The 19,417-nt window shown below is 38.8% G+C and overlaps 2 protein-coding genes across 5 annotated transcripts in view; one reads left to right on the plus strand and one right to left on the minus strand.

Moving 5' to 3' along the window:
• The window catches only part of Vrk2 (VRK serine/threonine kinase 2), a 117,599-nt gene extending 110,586 nt beyond the window's left edge, over positions 1-7,013 (plus strand). For both annotated transcript variants that reach the window (XM_055628779.1, XM_055628780.1), the window contains exon 13: positions 6,663-7,013. In XM_055628779.1, the coding sequence (XP_055484754.1) occupies positions 6,663-7,013 (351 nt within the window). The remainder of the gene's footprint in view (positions 1-6,662) is intronic.
• Positions 7,014-7,019: 6 nt separating this feature from the next.
• Fancl (FA complementation group L) overlaps positions 7,020-19,417 on the minus strand; it is a 56,700-nt gene continuing 44,302 nt past the window's right edge. For all 3 annotated transcript variants that reach the window (XM_055628781.1, XM_055628782.1, XM_055628783.1), the window contains 7 exons: positions 13,352-13,502; positions 11,412-11,495; positions 11,127-11,172; positions 10,957-11,038; positions 10,089-10,205; positions 8,141-8,212; positions 7,020-7,132 (listed from right to left, as the gene is read on the minus strand). In XM_055628781.1, coding sequence (XP_055484756.1) covers positions 7,097-7,132; positions 8,141-8,212; positions 10,089-10,205; positions 10,957-11,038; positions 11,127-11,172; positions 11,412-11,495; positions 13,352-13,502 — 588 coding nt within the window. In that variant the 3' untranslated portion in view covers positions 7,020-7,096. The remainder of the gene's footprint in view (positions 7,133-8,140; positions 8,213-10,088; positions 10,206-10,956; positions 11,039-11,126; positions 11,173-11,411; positions 11,496-13,351; positions 13,503-19,417) is intronic.

Raw genomic sequence — 19,417 nt, forward strand, 5'->3', positions numbered from 1 at the left:
AAGTTTATCCAGAGAGAAATGTTTCTGTTAGTGCTCAAAGGAACCTTTTACATTTATTCAGTATGAAATAGCATTATTTGTGGTATTATTTTAAACTTACATACAGAAATGTATTTCACATGAGCATATTTTATAATCCCACTTGTAAAGTTAAATAGTGCTTGCTGACAAAATCAGAAATTCTAAGTTTTTAGTGTGTACTGGAATCTTCTGTCTCATAATGCATGGGGGTCCTGTGAAAATAGAGACCCAGGTTTCAAGTGAAGAGATACATTGGCATTGGCTGGCCTGGCAATGGGATGTATGCACAGATGTCCTCACTCCAGCAGCCCTTTCTTTCGCCCAGTCTTCTGACCATAGTTCCGATTCTCATCTCTAGATTAGGTTTGCCTCTTAAATTTCATGACCACATAGGAATTACTTTATGTCTACTCCTTTCATTTAGCACCTTTTAAGATTTCTCTGTATTCATCAATATACCAAAAATTCCTTGTCATTTTGCAACTCATGAGTCCATTTTCCTTCTATTGAACACATGAGTTACTGCTGGTTTAATATATTTAGAGAAAATGTTGTATTAATTCTGCCCAGAGTCTGCTATGGACACTGCATTTCTTCTGAGACATGGAATTACCAGATCATTGGGCAAATAAACGTATGTTCAATTATAAAATGTTGGCACATAAGCAGGCCAGATGGCTTACCAATAAAGACACTTGCCATGGACCACCTGGGTTTGATCCCAGTGATCCACATGTTGAAAAGAAACAACTGACTCCAACAAGCTGCCCTCTGAACTCATTACAGGGGCCATGACATGAACACAGCTTCCTAGTCCAACAAATAAATAAGTGTGAAATGTTGGCAACTACTTGTGGAAAGTGGCTGTACCTTTTGTGTGTGCAAGTGTTGTGGTCATTCCTACACTTCCTCTCCAACATTTGGTGCTGCCAGTCTTTTGTATTTAACTACTTACACGTGTGTATTAGTATCAATTTCTGGGTACAGCTATTTCTGTGGCAACTAATAGCACTGTGGTTACTGGCCATGTATGTATCTTCCGTGGAGTGTCTTTCAAGTGCTGGCATTTACAGTTTGCATGTGAGTTATGGAAATCCTTTACATCGTCTACACACAAGATCCTTGTCATGTTTCCGTAATATGGCTAGCACCTACCTACTCACTTCCTTAATACTGTTCATTCATAGTTGTATTCTGACTCCCAGTCTTGTATGTGGCATGAGGTGGAGTTGAGGTCCACTTGTCTTACCACAGCATCTTCTTGGAATGGTGTTTTCCTTTTCCTAACTGAACTCCTTTGGATGCTTCTTTAGAAATCAGGTAAGTGTGTCAGCAGGACTACTGAACTGTCTTCCTCCATTGTTTATCTTTCCTTACAGCAGCACGGTACACATACCACTGTAACTTTACAGCACACCCTAAATTAGCAGTGCCACACGTTCAGTCTCCTTTAGAACTGTGGAGCTTAATCATTAAGCCGTGCTCCCTCCATAAGATTTTGTTTTAATAATTTTTTCTATATAATATATTCTGATCATGGTTTTCCTTCATCTTCTTCCAACCTCTCACCCTTTCATCTCCACACTTTTCTGTCTTTTCCTAGAAAACAAACTGACAAAAATAACAAAAAAAAAAAAAACAAAATAAAACAAAACAGAAAAAAAGCATAAGAAACATGCACACATGCAAAGACAAGCACACATACATATTCAGAAATCATAACATATAAGAAAAAAATCCCACACGAAAACCAACCAACAAACAAACAAAGCATTAGGAGACAAAACCTCTCCAAAAACAGCATTGTGTTCAGTCTGTGTTGGCCAGCTACTGCTGGGCATGGCGCTTTCTCTTAAGTGCAGCTTATATACCCAGCTGTTTTTCCTTTGCGAGCAGTTACCAGCTGCAGATAGCTTCTGCGTTAGAGTCGGAGGCTCACATCCACTTACTGTCTCAGTGCCGGACCCCATCTGGTTTGAACCTGTGCAGGTCCTGTTCATGCTGCTTATCTTTGAGTTCATAGGTGCATCAGTCCTGTTGTTTAGTTGGAGCCCTCCACCCCCACTGGCTCTCACAATCTTTCTGACTCTCTTCCATTGTTCCCTGAGGGGAGGGACTTGAAGACATCTCACTTAGGACTGAGTTTTCCAAGTTCTCTGACTGCCCTTGACTAGTTGTGGGTCTCTATTTTAGCGCTCATCTACTGCAGGAACAAGGTTCTTTGTTGATGGCTGAGCAAGTGGTTAGGAGTCATTTTATTATTATGTTCCATTAGCCAAGTAGTATTTGGTTTTTCACTAGGTCTCTGGGCTATCTAGTTTCATGTTCTTGGCCACCCAAGCAGTATCAGGCATGGTTTCCATTTCATGTAGTGGGCCTAAATCTAATCAGAGTGGTTAGTTACCCTCACAAATTTTGTGTCATTATTGCACCAGCTAATCATAAAAACATGTCACCATTGTAGGCCTCAGGGTTTATAGCTAGGTTGGTGTTTACCCACCCTCTGCTAGCATGTAGAGTACCTTTCAGTATCATGAACAGTAGTTGTCTACAGCATAATCTTTAACTGCAGACTTTCCGAAGTCAAGGCAACTTTCTTGTATATTCCTTGTTAGTTTGAAATACTTTTTTTTTAATGACAACCAGCAACTCAAATTTGAAATGTTAATACTTAGAAAAGGTTAATGTCATAAAATGAACTAATGTGAACAAGACATATTCGAAATAAATTTTAGTATTTTTCAGAATATTTTATTTTTAAAAAATTTTTTACAATTTGTTTTATGTCCCCCCTCCTTCATCTCCTCCCAGCCCTACTCTCCCTTCCTTTTCCCCCATCTCTTTCCCATCCTCCATCTCTCTCCCCCCCTATCCATTTTCCTAGTCCACTGAAAAAGGGAGTCTTCCTCCCCTGCATCCTGTCCTAGTTTATCAAGTCTCATCAGGATTGCCTGGATCCTCTTCGTCTGTGGCCTGGTAAGGCCGCATCATCAGGATGGCATGATCAAAGAGCAGGGAAACCAAGTTCATGTCAGAGTCAGCCCCTGCTCCCCTTACTTGGGAACCCACATGGAGATTCAGCTGCCTATTGGCTACATCTGCTCAGGAGGTCTAGGTCCTCTCCATTCATGGCCCTTGGTTGGTGTAACAGTCTCTGCAGGACCCCCCACTCCCCAGGCTCAGATTTGTTGGCTTTGTTGACCTCCTTGTGGAGCTCCTGTTCCCTCCATGGCTTTTTATCTCCCCCTCTTCCATAAGATTCCCTGCACTCTGCCCAAAGTTTGGCTGTGAGCCTAAACATCTGCTTTGATCCCCTGTTGGGTATATGGTACGTTCCCGTCCTATTCCCTCTCTTCTACCACTTCTGGTGTCTATCCTGTTTGCTATTATGGATGAGATTTAATTTAAGCATCTTCCCTAGGGTCCTCCTTATTGTTTAGCTTCTCTAGGACTATAGATTTTAGTATGTTTATCCTATATTATATGGCTAATATCTGCTTAAAATGAGCATATACCATGCATGTCTTTCTGGTTCTGGGTTACCTCACTCAGGATGATCTTTTTCTATTGCTATCCATTTGCCTACAAATTTCATGATTTCCCTGTTTTTTAATTGCTGAGTAGTATTCTATTGTGTAGATGTACCATACTCTCTGTATCCATTCTTCTGTTGAGGGACATCTAGGTTGTTTACATATTATGGCTATTACGAATAAAGCTGCTATGAACATAGCTGAGCAAATGTTCTTGTTGAATGGTGGAGCATCTTTCAGGTATACGCCCAGGAGTGACCCAGGAGCTTTCTCAGAAAGCGCCAGATTGATTTCCAAAGTGCTTTAAGTTTGCACTCCCATGAGCAATGGAGGAGGGTTTCCCTTTCTCCACATCCTCTCCAGCATGTGTTGTCACTTGAGTTTTTGATCTTAGCTATTCTGATGGGTATAAGACTGTCAGAGTCATTTTTATTTGCATTTCCTTAATGACTAAGGATGGTGAGCATTTAAGTGTTTCTCTGCCATTCGATGTTCCTCTGTTGAGAATTTTCTGTTTAGCTCAACAAATGGTGCTGCTCTAACTGAAGTCCATATGTAGAAAAATACAAATAGACCCCTATCTATCACCCTGAACTAAAGTAAAGTCCAAGTGGATCAAAGACCTCAACATAAAAACAGACACACTAAATCTGTTAGAAGAAAAAGTAGGGAAGACCCTTGAACCTAACTGGCACAGGAGACAACTTCCTGAACAGAACACCAGCAGCTCAGGCTCTAATTTCAACAATCAATACATGGGACCTCATGAAACTGAAAAGCTTCTGTAAAGCAAAGGACACTGTTAACAGAACAAGACGACAGCCTACAGACTGGGAAAGGATCTTCATCAGCTCTATATCTGACAGAGGGCTAATATTCAGAATATATAAAGAACTCAAGAAATCAGACACCAACAAACCAAACAATCCAATTAAAAAAAGGGTACAAACCTAAACAGTTTGAAGTACTCTTAAAGTCGCTTTATATACATTTGCCCACTTTTTTTATTGTTTTGTATTTATTTCATCAGTAAGAGATAGTTTGCTACCCACTGTGCATGGCCTGAATAGAAGTGGCATTGGTATTTTCTAAGGCTCTCTAGTGATTATGCTACATTCAAGATTAATAACATCCAAAAGGTGGTCTTCTGGAAGCAGGACTGTTGTTATTTAGCACTGAGCTATTTGCCTTAGCACAAGTTTCTGTGTGTTGTAGGATGTTTGGCAGCATTCCTGTTATATGCCCCTTAGGTGCTAATAGTGCTTCCTCCTAGCTGTGACAACCCAAATATTTTTAGAAACTGTTCCCCTATGAGTTAACGTCTCTACGTTGAGAGCCAGTATACTACAGATAGATTACTGTATTCCTAAGCCCTTGCTACTCACTTACACCACTGTGCCAGTGTTACCCAGTGTGGGGTTAATACACCCCAAATACACACATACATCCCAACCAGAGAGAGAGCTGCACTTTAACATGGCTATCTGTGTGCCTTCTGTCTGGTCTGATGTGAGAGATCTCCTATTGCCTTTAATGTTGGAATACGTGGTCCAGTTGATGGCATTTTGGGAAGGCTGTGGATAGTTGAGGAGGTAGAGTCTTGCTGGAGGAAGTCAAGAAAGACTGACTTCTTACAGCTCACCTGACATTCTGTTCACCTTTTGCTTCCTTTTCTGGATGACATATCACCTCCAGGATTCGGTTCCTGTAAACTATGCCTTCTCTGCCTGCTTCCATGGCCCTTTCCATCTGGAACTGTCACAGCAATGAGAACATAATCAATAGACCTTCTCATTTATGAAAAACAATCTCTTATGCAGAGACCAGCAAACTTCTTTGCAGTGCCAAAGATCAATTCAGGACCTGGCATATATTAAACAAACACTTTACCATGGAGTTACACTCCAGCCCAGCAACATTTTTCTTACGTGTCTAGATTGAAAATATTTTTGGTCTTATAACCCATAGTTTTTGCCAGAACTATTCAACTATACTGTTTTGGTGTAAAACAAACCATAGATAAAACATAAACAAGTGGATATGGCTGTGTCCCAATTAAACTTTTCACAAAACATGCAACTCTTTAGAAAATGTGTAAGCATGTATTGTAGCCTGCCTTTCCCAACCAGTATAGAGATCATCTTCCTGTGATTCATCAGTTGTTGCTGAGACATTGTAAAAGTCACAGAAGGTCCTCGTAAAATTCGAGTAGTGTGATTTCTGTTCCTGATGAGGCACACAGACAACTTTCCAATGGTTCTTGGCCTTTGGAAATTTATTTGAAAATGGATTTCTTTGCCTTTAAGTAAGAAAGATTTGGTACCATGGAGAAAAAAAAAAGTCAATTATTTTCTTTTAATGACTAAGACAGTCAGTAATGTTATTTCCATCTGAGTCTCAAACAATAATCTATTTATATTTAATAAGAAAATATGTTTCCTAAATGTACCTTTTGTTTGGTTTTTGTTTTTGCTTGGGTTTTACATTGTTTGAGTAAGGATCTCCCTGTGTAGCCCCGGCTGACCTGGAACTTGTTATTTAGAGCAGGCTGGCCTTGATCTCAGAAATATTCGCAGGGATTACAGGCATGAACACTATGCCTAGACAACACACAGCTAATGTAGGGATCCTTTCTGACCTTTGAAAATGGCTGTTTCGGGGGAGGGGTTGAAGAAGGACTGCTTAAAGAGTGGAAGTTCTGAGGGTGTACTATGGTGGATGAGGCTAAGAGTTAAGAAGATAGATGTTTGTCTGCTTTCTTTAAAATGAAGCTGGCTTTTTCTAAATTACTCAGTAGCTGATAGAAGGAGAGGGTGTGCCAGAGGTCACCAAGCTAATGCAGAAGAAGCAGCCCTTGGAGCTCCTTGAGTAGCAATCAACAGTAGTTCAACTGTGCCTGTTTCAGGGCACAGGAAACACGTCCACCGGCTAGAGCATTGCACAGCCATGTCCTTGCAAACACTCTGCATTGTCGTGATGGGCCAAATGTCAGCAAGTTATTTTAATGACCAGACTCGCCTGCTGTGTTTTTTGGGTTTTTTAGCACTGTTACAGAGTACACAGAAAATGCCTAGATAACTCAGATCTAACAAAATATTTCTTTCATAGGAAAACTCTAGAAGAGGAAACATTTATGAGTACTCCGATCTTCTGAGTGACATGCACAGTCTTCGACAGACATCCAGCTATATGAGTTCCCAAAGGCCATACTACAAGCCCTATACGCCCAATCTGGACTGTACCAGTAGAGATCCAGTCAGGAAGCCAAGATCCGCATCTTGGCACAGATACACTTCCACAGGTGACATGGGAGTCACAGACCTGGAAAGTCCTTCGAGACTTTGGCCGTCAGTTTTTCAGCTGACTCTGAGTGAAGAGACAAAGGCTGACGTGTATTACTATGGACTCACTATATTCTGCCTGCTGACATTAGTATGTCTTGCTTTGTATTTTCTCTGAAGTCATCAAATAAATTGGTTTTTTTTTTGTTTTTTAACAATTTTTCAGGATTCCATCTCTTCATGGTGTGTTTCAGTCTTTCTTTACAGCTTTCTTCCAGACATTTTCAAGGTAATCGGCTTTTAAAAAGAAAGAGAGAGAGAGAATATATTTTAAGAAAACTTTGGGCACACACTTAAAAATTAAAATATTTCCCTGATGGCTAATGAGGTTGAGTATTTTTTTAAGTGTTTCTCTGCCATTCGATATTCCTCTATTGAGAATTCTCTGTTTAGCTCTGTACTCCATTTTTTAATTGGATTACTTGATTTTTTGCTGTTTAACTTCTTTATTTCTTTATATATACTGGATATTAGTCCTCTGTCAGATATAGGGTTGGTGAAGATCCTTTCCCAATCTATAGGCTGTCTTTTTGTTCTGACAACAGAGTCCTTTGCTTTACAGAAGCTTTTCAGTTTCATGAGGTCCCATTTATTGATTGTTGCTCTTAGAGCCTGTGCTGTTGTTGTTGAAGAAGGACTATGCATGGAGATAACCTAAGACCCCTGCACAGATGTAGCCCACGGCAGTTCAGTATCCAAGTGGGTTCCGTTGTAATAGGAACAGGGACTGTCTCTGACATGAACTGATTGGCCTGCTCTTTAATTACCTCCCCCTGAGGGTGAAGCAGCATTACCAGGCCACAGAAGAAGACAATGCAGCCACTCCTGATGAGACCTAATTGACTAGGATCAGAAGGAAGGAAAAGAAGTCCTCCCCTACCAGTGGACTTAGAGAGGGGGCATGCACACAGAGGGTGAAAGAAGGAAGGGATTGGGACGGGAGGAGGGAGGGAACCACATGGGGGGATACAAAATGAATAAAGTGTAATTAATAAAGAATTTTAAAAATGCTAGAAAAAAAATTAAAATATTTTTAAAGGATATAAGTCTTTTTGACCAAAGATACTTTGAAAATTAAAGTATGTTTAGGGATAGTATGTCTCACAGGAAACTACCGTAGTTTGATGAAATGGAGAACAGCACATTTTAAAACCTTCCAGCAACCTAATGTACTACATACCCACTGTCTGTAACGCATGCCCCAGAGCCAGGCCCACGTTACAAAAGGAGACCGACATGGCTTACCTTACTGCAGTAGGGACATTCACCAAATAAGACGTTAAAGCTCTGTCTGCTGGTGCTCAGCCCTCTCAGCCACTGCACAGAAACAAGTGCAGAACAGTGTCAGTGCTCACACACCATCCCAGACTGACACATTTTGTTTTCTTAAAGGAAAACCTTTTCTGAGCTCATGTCCAGTTACTATCATATTAATAATTAGGAAGTCAGTATTAAAATTTGGAATATACACTTTTGGTGTAGGAGCAGAATGTGGGCCCTTTAAGAGTTGGCTGACTAACATAACTGTTGTCTGGGAGGCTCCACCCAGCAGCAGATGGAGACAGATGCTGGGACTTGTAGTCAAGTATCAGGAAGAGCTCTGGGACCTTGTTGAAGTGTTGTGGGAAAGATGGAAGGACCTGGAGGGGACAGGAACCCCACAAGAAGACCAACAGTGACAACTAACCCTGACCCACAGGGGCTTACAGAAACTGAGACATCAACTAAGGAGCATGCATGGTCTGGACCTATGGTCCCTGCCCATATGTGGCTGATGGGCAGCTTGGTCTTCATGTGGTCACCTGGAGTGGGGCCGGGGCTGTTTCCAACATGGACTCTATTTCCTGTTTTTGGATCAATTCCCCCTGTCAGAGCTGCCTTGCCTGTCCTCAGGGGACGAGGACATACTCAGTCCTGATGTGACTTGTTGTGCTGGGGAAGGTTGATACAGAGGAAAGGGCCTCCCCTTTTCTGGGAGAAAAGGGAGAGAGGAAGGGGGAAGGAAAGAATAGGAACTGGGAAGAGAGGAGGGAGGGGCACTCTTGGCATGTAAACTAAGTAAGCTTAAATAAAATAAAAATTAAAAAAAGAAAAAAAACCTCACTTTACACGTGGAAGAAAAAAAAGGCTTGGCTGAAAATTACACATTTTACATGCAAAAGAGACCCATGCACGTTCCTGTGGTTCACACACCTAAACCAATTAATCACAATTTCTTTGTAAAAGTTATCTTAGGATTTTGAGTTTCTGATCTTAATTCAACAGTGGGTAAAGTTTCACTGTGCTGACTATAAGTATGAAGCAATCAGTCTTAAAAAATAAAATAAATGAAGCTGGGCAGGGTGGCACACATATGTGAGGCAGTTGAGACCAGCCTCGTCTACAAAGCAAGTCCAGGACAGCCAAGGCTACACTGAGAAACCCTATCTTGAAATTTTTTTTAAATAAATATTCACTATTGGAAAAAAAAAAAAAAAAAAAAGACAGATTCCACTGGAATTTCCCAAGTGGCCCTGGTATTGTTAGGATTGTCTAAAGTAAAAGACTGTCCCTCAGTTTCCTATTAAGAGTGAAGAGCACCAACTCTATCTTAAAAAAGAAAGACTGAAAATTTATGGCATTTTTCCACTGTAAGATGATTTACACAGAGACAGTTAATTGTATGAGTGTGCCCCAACAGGAATGATACGGGAATTAATGGCCTGAGAAATGAAGGCACAATTCATGTAGAAAAGGGATGCCCAGGTCACAGAAACATTTTAGTATTTAAAAGAGAATTCTTGTATTTGTTCCGTCCATACAGGAAGCTGCAGAGTAGAATGTACAACCTGTTGGCCAATCGCCTACTCCATTCCCTCCATCACCCTAGACTGGCAGATCCAGACAGTCCACATAGTGGGTGCAGACGGTTGGGAAGGTCTCTGTTGTACCCGCCACCCATCTCTTAGGTGTCAGCACACTAGTCACGAGTGCATTCTACATTGTCTTTCTCCCTGAGGTCCTCAGGCACAGTCATATCCAAGATAAAGAAGTGAAGCCTGCGAATTTTAACTAGTAAGTTCAAATTAACTAGTTAGGTTAACTAGTAAAGTAATGTAAATTAACTAGTAAGCGGAGTTTTGACAAAAGAAAGAATACTTTAGTAAAGAGATTTTAGACTCTGTACTTCATATGGAGATGATTCTAGTTTTACCTCGTATAAGCATATTTGATGGAAAGGCTGTCCACACTGGGGATTATCACACACTTGATCAGGAATGGCACCATTGAGGTGACGGGAGTAACAGATTCCACAGTCCATGCTAAAGTCCTAAAGAAAAAAAAGGTGTTAGTGTTTAGTGTGAATACGGTAAAATTAGGAGGGATGAGTATGATATACACAATACTTGTTTTTATATATGTATCTTATTAAGTATGTTTCTGTAATTTGGAACATATAAGCAGGTTAGAACACCTAGTCACTTGCACTCAAATATACACAGATTTCATTTTTACTTGCAAGAATTTTGTGTTTTAGCAATTTTTCCATACACATAATTGTGCCTGTATATACACAAAGACACATCTGACATCAGCTAGTGAACACCAAATCGCACAAATCTGCAGCAAAGGGACAAAGATAATCATCACCATCATTTCGTGTTAACAGCAGAAGCTCAGTCCAAAGTCAACCCCGCCTCTGTTATCTTCACAGTATCAATGGTGCTGCTCACTTCTGGAAAACTACTGCTGTCCTTCACAAACTTAGAGCAGACCAATTAAAACTGTACTGTAGCCATCCATAAGCGGACAGGACAAAAACCCAAACATCTCATTAGTGTCCCTGATTTCTTTGTAGTTTTACTAAGTGAATCCCGTCATTAACCAATTCACGCTGAAGCTCCTGAGCAGAGCACGATAACCACCCAGCTAGCACAGTTCAGCAAGTTCACCCGTACAGATGTTACTTGGAACCAAGAGCCCTGCTAAGACGTTCTTCCAATGTCTTTTCTTTTCAAAGACAAGCATTTAAATTTTATTATCTACAGAGTGAAGACTATTCAAGCACTGATTAGACTTACAGATTCTTCCAAGACAGTACGAGCTGGAAAATCAATTTCTAAAACATCTTTCAAATTTTGTAACAGACTACTTTCTGGATCCCTAAAAACAAAACAAAACAAAAATCCCTATAAAGTTTGTTAACAGTTAAGCTATAGAACAGTACCAACTATATTGCCAAGGTACCTACCATAAATGTATGTTTCCACTCAGCTTGATTCCTAGGGGTTTTATCACTTTGGATATTAAGAAGAGGAAAAAAAGGTTTAAAAATTGGCTTTGTTGCTCTTACTGTTACCGTATTTGTTTAGCTATTTGGCTTAAAATCTAAATGATCTAGTTTGTTTAAAACGTATACAGTTCAAAAAGAGAAATGTATCTAAAATACTTCTAACAGTAATAGTTTGGAATATTCAACAACATTAGACAGGATTTTATGAATATGTTCCAGATCCTTAACCTTAGGATTTCATACCATGGTCAGCTCCAAGAAAGCAAAACTCGGGAAGCATGGTCGGATGCCTGGGGTCTACCTCTATGTTTATGGAAACATTATTCCCTGAAATGAAAGCAGAAAGATTTTTAGATGTGGGCAGCTTGTCAACTAAGCAAATACAAACTCAAAGCATGCTGATCCAGACACCTATTTTATTCTCAGGAAGAACTCGCCATTTCTTTTTTAAGTTTTGTATAGATGTAAGTTATTAGTGTTGGTACTGAGAAGTATTGTTGAAATTATGTCGTCATTAAAGATCCAGGATCATAAGCTTCAAAAGACAAGACTAAAAGTTATATGAGTAAGTTAAATTGGTACTCTGGTAATTATGTTCCAGTAAAGTCTAATAAAAATTTTCAGTGGACTGTAAAAGTCTTTAATATTTAAAAAATCATATATTTAAGCAATGTATATTACTTTTTATAACTTTCTTTACAAACTTAGTATTTTGTATAATTAGGGTCAAACGAGTAGCTGATAAAAAGGATATGCCTGGTATGCCTATTTTATATAAAAATACTTACATAGAAACTCTTTGTCCTTTATGAAAGTTAACAAATGTTTAGTTCAAATTAAATAGACTTTTATCTTAGGTAATACCTAAATAACCATTTCTGAAGCTAAGAAAGATGACTCTGCTCAGCACTAGATTCTTTTACAAGTCTCAGCTGTACTGAATACATACAAATTGCTCCCTACTAGTTGGTGAAGTTATGTAATATAGTTAAGATCAGTTTCAACTCACCTTTATAACAAAGTGATATGATAAATTATATAAGCTTTTTTGCTAAAGTTGGCAATAGAAATTTAAACAAATCTGGTAAAAAAAAAAATGGTCAAAGTAAAAAAAGATGTATGTGGTAGAGCCATTCAATGAGAAAAAAATAACCTGTCAACGCAGCACACACTTTTCATTAGGCCTGAGCAATGCTGTCTACCACAGACCAAAGAGTGCTCTCACTTAGGCAATGGCTAGAGAAACACAAAGGTTGGCCCCAAGACAACAAATCGTTGGCTGAAGCTGGAAGAAGACATAAAAGTAGATACAGAACACTGACGACAACTTGGCTGTTGAAGCTGAACTATAAGAAACCTAATTGACATGTTTCAAGAATAATTATTTTAATGGGGCCATAATGATAACAAATCATCACATTTCTAAAGACATGTTTTCAGTCTTAGCATCTACTTGTTGACAAATACACTATAACTGGATAATTGCTCCAAATTACGTCCTAACAGACGTTCCTACACCGGAAGGTGATGGGTTGCCAGGGAAGTGCTGCGGGTGTGAGTCTCCCAGCCCCACCCCCTCGGTGCTGTGTGGGGGTAGAGAGGCTAAGCTGTTGGAAGACTTCACAGGTTTGCTTTGTTTGCCATGAGGAAGAGAACACCCTGGCAGAGACTACAGCAGGACAGGAGCCCTGCACCTATGCTCCTGCTCTTCAGCTGTGTCTACTCATCAGAAAGATGCCCATCCTGTTTTCTCCCCGTGGTACGACCCAATTCAGTGTCTTTCTCTCTGTTTTCTGACAAAAAGTATTGCCAGATCTAAGCTTCTGCAAAGGAAAGACTTCATTTTTTCTAGCACAGGCTTCTGTTCTAAGTACCATTCACTTTGAGTTGCCTGTCCCACAGTTTCTGTGCCAGTTAATGCTAATTTAATACTACCTGAATGTGGCCTCCACTGGATCATCACCTTTCAGGACGAAACACCTCATCACTTGCCCTTTCCATCTAAAACATTTACATTTAACCATGTAGTAATAAAAGTCGGGTTTTATTCCTAAGAGTTTCAATAGCTGAATCCATACAAAGAAATTTCACCTAAGATTTTACTTGCTGTTTTCAAACTTGTTTTTGCAAATAATAGAATATAAAATCAGACACCAGAAGACATTTCCATCTTCCTTCCCTACCCAATGCAATCCTGCGTGCTGTCGCACTCCGGGGAGGTTTTTCTGGTTCCAGCACCCAGGTCTTCTCATCAATTTCATCCATAACATCCCAAAATGCCTTCAGCATCTCCAATGCCGCCAAGAACTGACTGTAAATATTTACCAAGGAGCTCTGTGGACAGACAGAAGCTGTGAAGTTAACCTGGTTTACCAGCAGCAAATCACTTTCCACTTAAAACAGTCCACTTGGGCCTTGGAAGGTTTCCCTTTCCACAGAATGTGGACTCTGACCGACAGTGCCCCCACCACACTTACATTAGCACAATCTTTGTCTCTAGTCTACACATTATCAAGAATGGTGAGACCATGCCGTGCATGTTAGCATATGAGCAGAGATCACATAAAGTGATAACTATATACGAATAAACTTACTGATGTAATATTATCTAATGCATTGAACACACATCTATACATTTACTACAAATTATTCTTTTGCTACGAAATGAAATTAAACACAGTGGTATTCATTATTGGACTAGATTAACTGTAAGCATTGGCAAATTAAGAAGCTTTGTAGACCTAATTAGAACAAAAGTATGAAAATGTGTTTCTTTGGTTGTTGTTGTTTGTTTTTTGTTGTGCTGTGAATTAAACCAAATATGAAGTCCATGCGAATGCTAAGCAAGTGCTCTGGTGCTTAACCAGAGCTTAACTTTATCTCCAACCAAGCTTTGCATTATTTTTTTAAGGATTCAAAATGAAATACAGTTTTTACAATTTGATTTTTAGTCAACCTCTGAATTCGATTTAACATTAACCTTTATGAGAATTAGATTAAATAAATTTCACTAAGCCACAATTAATTTTAAAATATAACATATTTTTCCTTTTAGTAAAGGAAAGCATTTCTCCTAAAATATTGTGATGTATTTAAAAGACAACTATTTGCTGAAAGTTTTTGTACAGCAGTTTAAGAAGAATTGTACTTCACTGATTCAAGTAACCTAGATATAAACCAAATCCACAGTAAGTGACAGAGGAAGCTGCGTGACCTTCAAATGCTGCAGAGTAGTGCTTGCTCACAGGTGTCACCCCAGAACCTGCATTAGGCCTGTAGCATCCAATGAACTGTTGACTCTTTTGGTAGAAATGGTTTCACATCTTCTAAACTACCGAACTTCAAGGGTGAGGCTGAGTGTAAGAATGGGAACCAAACCTTTATGTCTGAAAATAACCATTTAGAACACTAAACGGAGAATTCCTTTTTTACGGTATGCCACACTTAAGGTGCAAATAAAAGTAACAAAATAAAATAAGTAAACCGTTACACAGCGGGTCCTAAAAGCAGCACACCAGGACCTTGTTCCATCTGTATCTATACCTGTGTATTTAACATCTATAAAATTTACCTTTTACCTGATGTTTAAATCTTATTCCTAAAGAAATAACAAAGCCATTTCATGGCAGCATCTTTTATTTGAAACACACTGGCCGTTTCTCCTACATACAGAAATCCTAACTGCATTCTGAATAATATATTCTTTTAAAATAAGAAAATAGTAATTTAAGAGAAAACCAAACAACATAAATAATCTTCAAACTAGATGTAGGTGGCAGAAAAGGAAACCTTAATGTAACAGCCATTATTAGACTTTCCTAGAAAGACTTTCAGAGTAGATGCACATTCCAGGTAAAGAAGGAAAAGCCGTAGGTTAGCAACCTCAGGGGTGTAGGAGATGGGAAGGAAATGATCTCATCAAAAGCCAGAAAACAGAGTCTTGATTGTTTAATTTCATTGTCAAATCACATACAAACCCCTAGTTTAAAACTATCCAATTAAAATACTAAGTTATTATTATATGTTAGCAATAATACAGATATGTCAAAAAAATAGTGTGGCCAAAGTTAAAGTTGAAAGCCATTATTACCAGGAAAGAAGGTCTCTAAGATGCCACTTTGTAATGTGATAAGTGTAAATCTCACCAAAACTATTGATATAGCTGATATATTGATATTTTGATAGTCTCTCTATCAACTTGAAATGTGCAATATAAAATGAAAACTCAAGAAAAAAACAAGTGTGAGCACTTTAGTAAGAGTCGTAGCTGTAGCTCTTACTAAACATCATATATCAACTCAAACTTACGGGCTGAGGGTTATTGTATGAAAGTCACCCCTCTTTGAAGAGATCTGGGTATTTCATTTATTTACAACTAAACACCGTCCTACCTTATGATCTCGCAATTCCACTCCAAAAGAAGTGAAAAGGCAAGTACACGATAACACATTTACAAACATGGTTTGTGCAGCCATGTTCACAAAACCCCAAACATGTAAAAGTCCACATGCCCTGCCAAAGAAAACTAATAGGAACAAATTCTTAACCTTAACCATCACATATATGAATTCAAAACTATACTGGGAGCACTACCCCTATATACAAAAGAGCATGTATTATGTGTCTATTTAGATGACATTTAAATAAAGCTCAATTAAGTTAAAATCTATGAAGGCAATGAGAACACACTGGTACCTGCCAGGACTCTGTTAAGTGCAAGAAACCATTTTTCCTAAATTTACTGTACTTTGATATGCCTAAAATAACCTTCCCAGTGTCTAACTCTAGAACTCTGAACCAACACCCACTACTAACTCATGCTTCCTGTGTAACACAATCCCTTATGCACAAGAAGGCAAAATTACACCAAAATTCTTCTCAAAGTACATGTCACTTTCTACACAAAGATGGGTTCTAAAAATGAGCCACTTATCTTAAGGGCCTACGGGGGAATCTGGTGTGGTCTTGGTCATAGAGATAGCAGAGAGGTCACTTAGAATATTAACTACCTCCGGTCCTGGTTGTGGGAGCATGGGGAAGCCCTGTTTGCAGAGCCCCAAACATACTTCCTCCACCCTCATTCTGAATATAAGGAGTTTCCAGGATGCTGTTGGTCCATCTCCACCAGAGTGTATGGCCCACCTTACTTTTCCATATGTATATATGTCTGCCATTTCTTCACTCCATGTCACCCCAGTTAGGTCAATCCATAAACTGGACAGTTCATGGCAAAACCATTTCTTCTTTAAGCTGCTTAGTCAGTCTTTTATCACAGCATCAGAAAAGGTAATACAGAAATTAATACCAGGAGTGGGGTGTTGTTGTGGTGGATTGACCATGTTGTTTTGGGGAGGACTATGGGAGGTTTAGAACTTTGAGAACTATAAGCCACTGAATGCAGAGCTTAAAGGGCTGTTTGTGGGGTCTTGGAAGATAAGAATGTTGGGAGAAATACAGATAATGGAGGCCTGAACAATACAGAGAAATACAGATAATGGAGGTGTCAGAGGATTGTCAAGGCTCTACTGGGGTTGTTTGTTCAATAGTTTATTTGAAGAATCTGTGGTTTTTGGTAAACTGAAGCTGAAAAATTATCATTCATAGCAGAAGACCAGTACCACTGAACTGAAACCTGTGAATTATTAGGAAGAGCTGGGGCTGAAGAATCAATTACGATTAATGAGAGATCAGCATCATTGATGTGAAATCTATGGGAACTATTTTCTCAGGGTCAGAAACAGAAGCTACAGTCCTGGGAAGAAGGGCAAGGCTGCATCTCAACTTGGTAATACATAAGTCATATACCTAGTAGTAGTATTAAAGGCATGAGAGATAAGATTGATGGGGTTATGAAGAGTGGCTGGGGGCTGGTACTATGTGTTAGGGTGCAGCCACTGTTGCAGTGGAGAATCCAGGATACTGGAGAAGCCAGGACCATGGGATAGCCACCAAGGACAGTAGCAGATATGAAGTAGAGCTGTCCTGAGCTGACAAAGGAAGCTCTATGTGCTTTGGATGGCAGCTTTGGAGAGATGGGCCACTCAAAACCTTTGGAACCCAGAAGATCATGATTCTCAAGACACTGAGCCACAGAATTTAAATTTACATTTCTGGGGTTTGGTTTTGCTCTGGTCTGATTTTTCTCCTATGTCCTGGTCCTTCCCTTTTGGAATCAAAAAGTATTTTCAATTTTATAGGAGTTCACAGTTGAGCGTCTATGGGCTTTTTTTTTTTTTTTTTTTTTTTGAGACCAGAATTCTCTGTATAGCTTTGCCTGTCCTGGACTGCTAAAGACTCTTAAAGAGACCACAAACTTTTAAAGGACTAAAAATTTTTAAGCAACGGGACTTCTAAAATTGTATCATGAGAACCTTCTAAAGTTGTATCATGGGGACACACACACAAAAAGTTAAGACTGTGGTTAAATGGTGACGTGTTTGTCAAATTGACAAGCAAGGAACTATCCTGGTTGGTGTTTATTGTCAACTTAACATAACCTACGTCACCTGGAAAGAGGAAATCTCAACTGAAAAACTACTTCAAACAGTAGTTCAATCTGGCCTATGTGTGTATATGAGGGAGCATTTTCTTATTTGCTAATTTGATGTAGGAGGGCCTGGCCTACTATGGGTGGGTACATCCCTAAACAATTGGTCTGAACTACATAAGAAGGCACAGAACATGAGCCAAAGAGCAAGCAAGTAAGCAGCCTTCCTCCACGGTTCCTGCTACTGCTCCTGTTTTATGTGCCTGCTCTGACTATCATCAATGACAGACGACCTGGAAGTGTAAGCTGAAATAAGGCCTTTTCCCTCAACTGCTTTTAGTCAACATATTTATCATAAGCAACTAAAAGCAAACAAGGATGCCTAGACTTACAGCTACTTACATATAAATATGTACACATTATGGGCTAGGATCTACATATAAGGGAAAAGACGTTTGTTTCCTTTCTGAATGTGGGTGTCCACACGTAATCTTATATGTTCTAAAACCCATCAACTCCCCTGCAAATTTCATGATTTCACTTCTCTTTGTAGCTGAATAACATTCCACTTTCTATGTAAACTTTCATGCTTTCATATATATTACATTATCATTATCTACTAATCTATAGGTGGACATCAGGGTTGGTTTCATTTTCTTACTACTATGAGTAGAGTAGCAATACATATAGACGGGCAGATATTTTTGCAGTAGGCTATGGACTTCGCTGAGTACATGCATAGGAGTGAAATATCTAGGTCATATGGCACTTTATTTTTATTTTTTGTAGACTCTCAACATTGATTTCCATAATAGATGTATTAATTTGCACTCCCATCAGTGTGAATAAGGGCTGCTTTTTCCTACACCCTCCAGTTGCATTAAAATATGTTGTCAGACATCTTGATGACAGTCATTCTTACTGGAGTAAGGAGCGATCTCAAAGAAGTTTTAATCTGGTTTTGATCTCTAGGAACAGTGAAGAGTTTTTAAATTTTATTGGTCATTTGTGTTTCTTCTTATGAAAATTGATTATTTAATTAGTCCATTATTTAACTGGCAGTTTTATTTTCTTGGTGTTTAATTTATGCTTTTCTTTGCCAATTCTGAATATTAGCCCTTTGTTCTGAGGACAGCTGATTATATATATATATATATATATATATATATATATATATATATATAATATATTTTATTGGTTTTTGTTCTGTTCAGAAACTACTTTGATGTAGTCACATCAGTTGATACTGAGGCTAGTTCCTATGCTATTGAAGTCTGTCCAGAAAATTCCTGCCTACTCCAGTGTCTTGAGAAGTATTCCCTATATTTTCCTCTAGCAGTCAGATTCAGCACTTCAGGTTCAAAATTAAGGTATGTGTTCCATTTCAAACTAGTTTTCATATAAGCTAAATCATATGTATCTAATTTCATTCTGTAACTAGAAATCCTCTCTTACTCGAAATAGTATTCAAGTCTTAACTACAGCAATTAGAAAAGAGAAAGACATTAAAAGGATAAAAGAAGTCAAACTGTCCTTATGTGTGGCTATGACTCTGTACTTAAAAGACATTACAGAATCTACTAACACTTTGATTTAATAAAACTGTACAATAAAGCTGCATGATACAAAATCATTATAAGAAGCAGGCAAATATGTGTCAACAATGTAATTTCAGAGAAATAAATTAGAAAAAAAAAACCTCATTCAAAATAACTTTAAAATAAAAGAAAAAGAAAAAAAAACTAGTACGTAGAAATACACA

The sequence above is a fragment of the Psammomys obesus genome, unplaced genomic scaffold (assembly GCF_907164565.1).
Source record: "Psammomys obesus unplaced genomic scaffold, mPsaObe1.curated_primary_1811, whole genome shotgun sequence".
Lineage (NCBI taxonomy): Eukaryota > Metazoa > Chordata > Mammalia > Rodentia > Muridae > Psammomys > Psammomys obesus.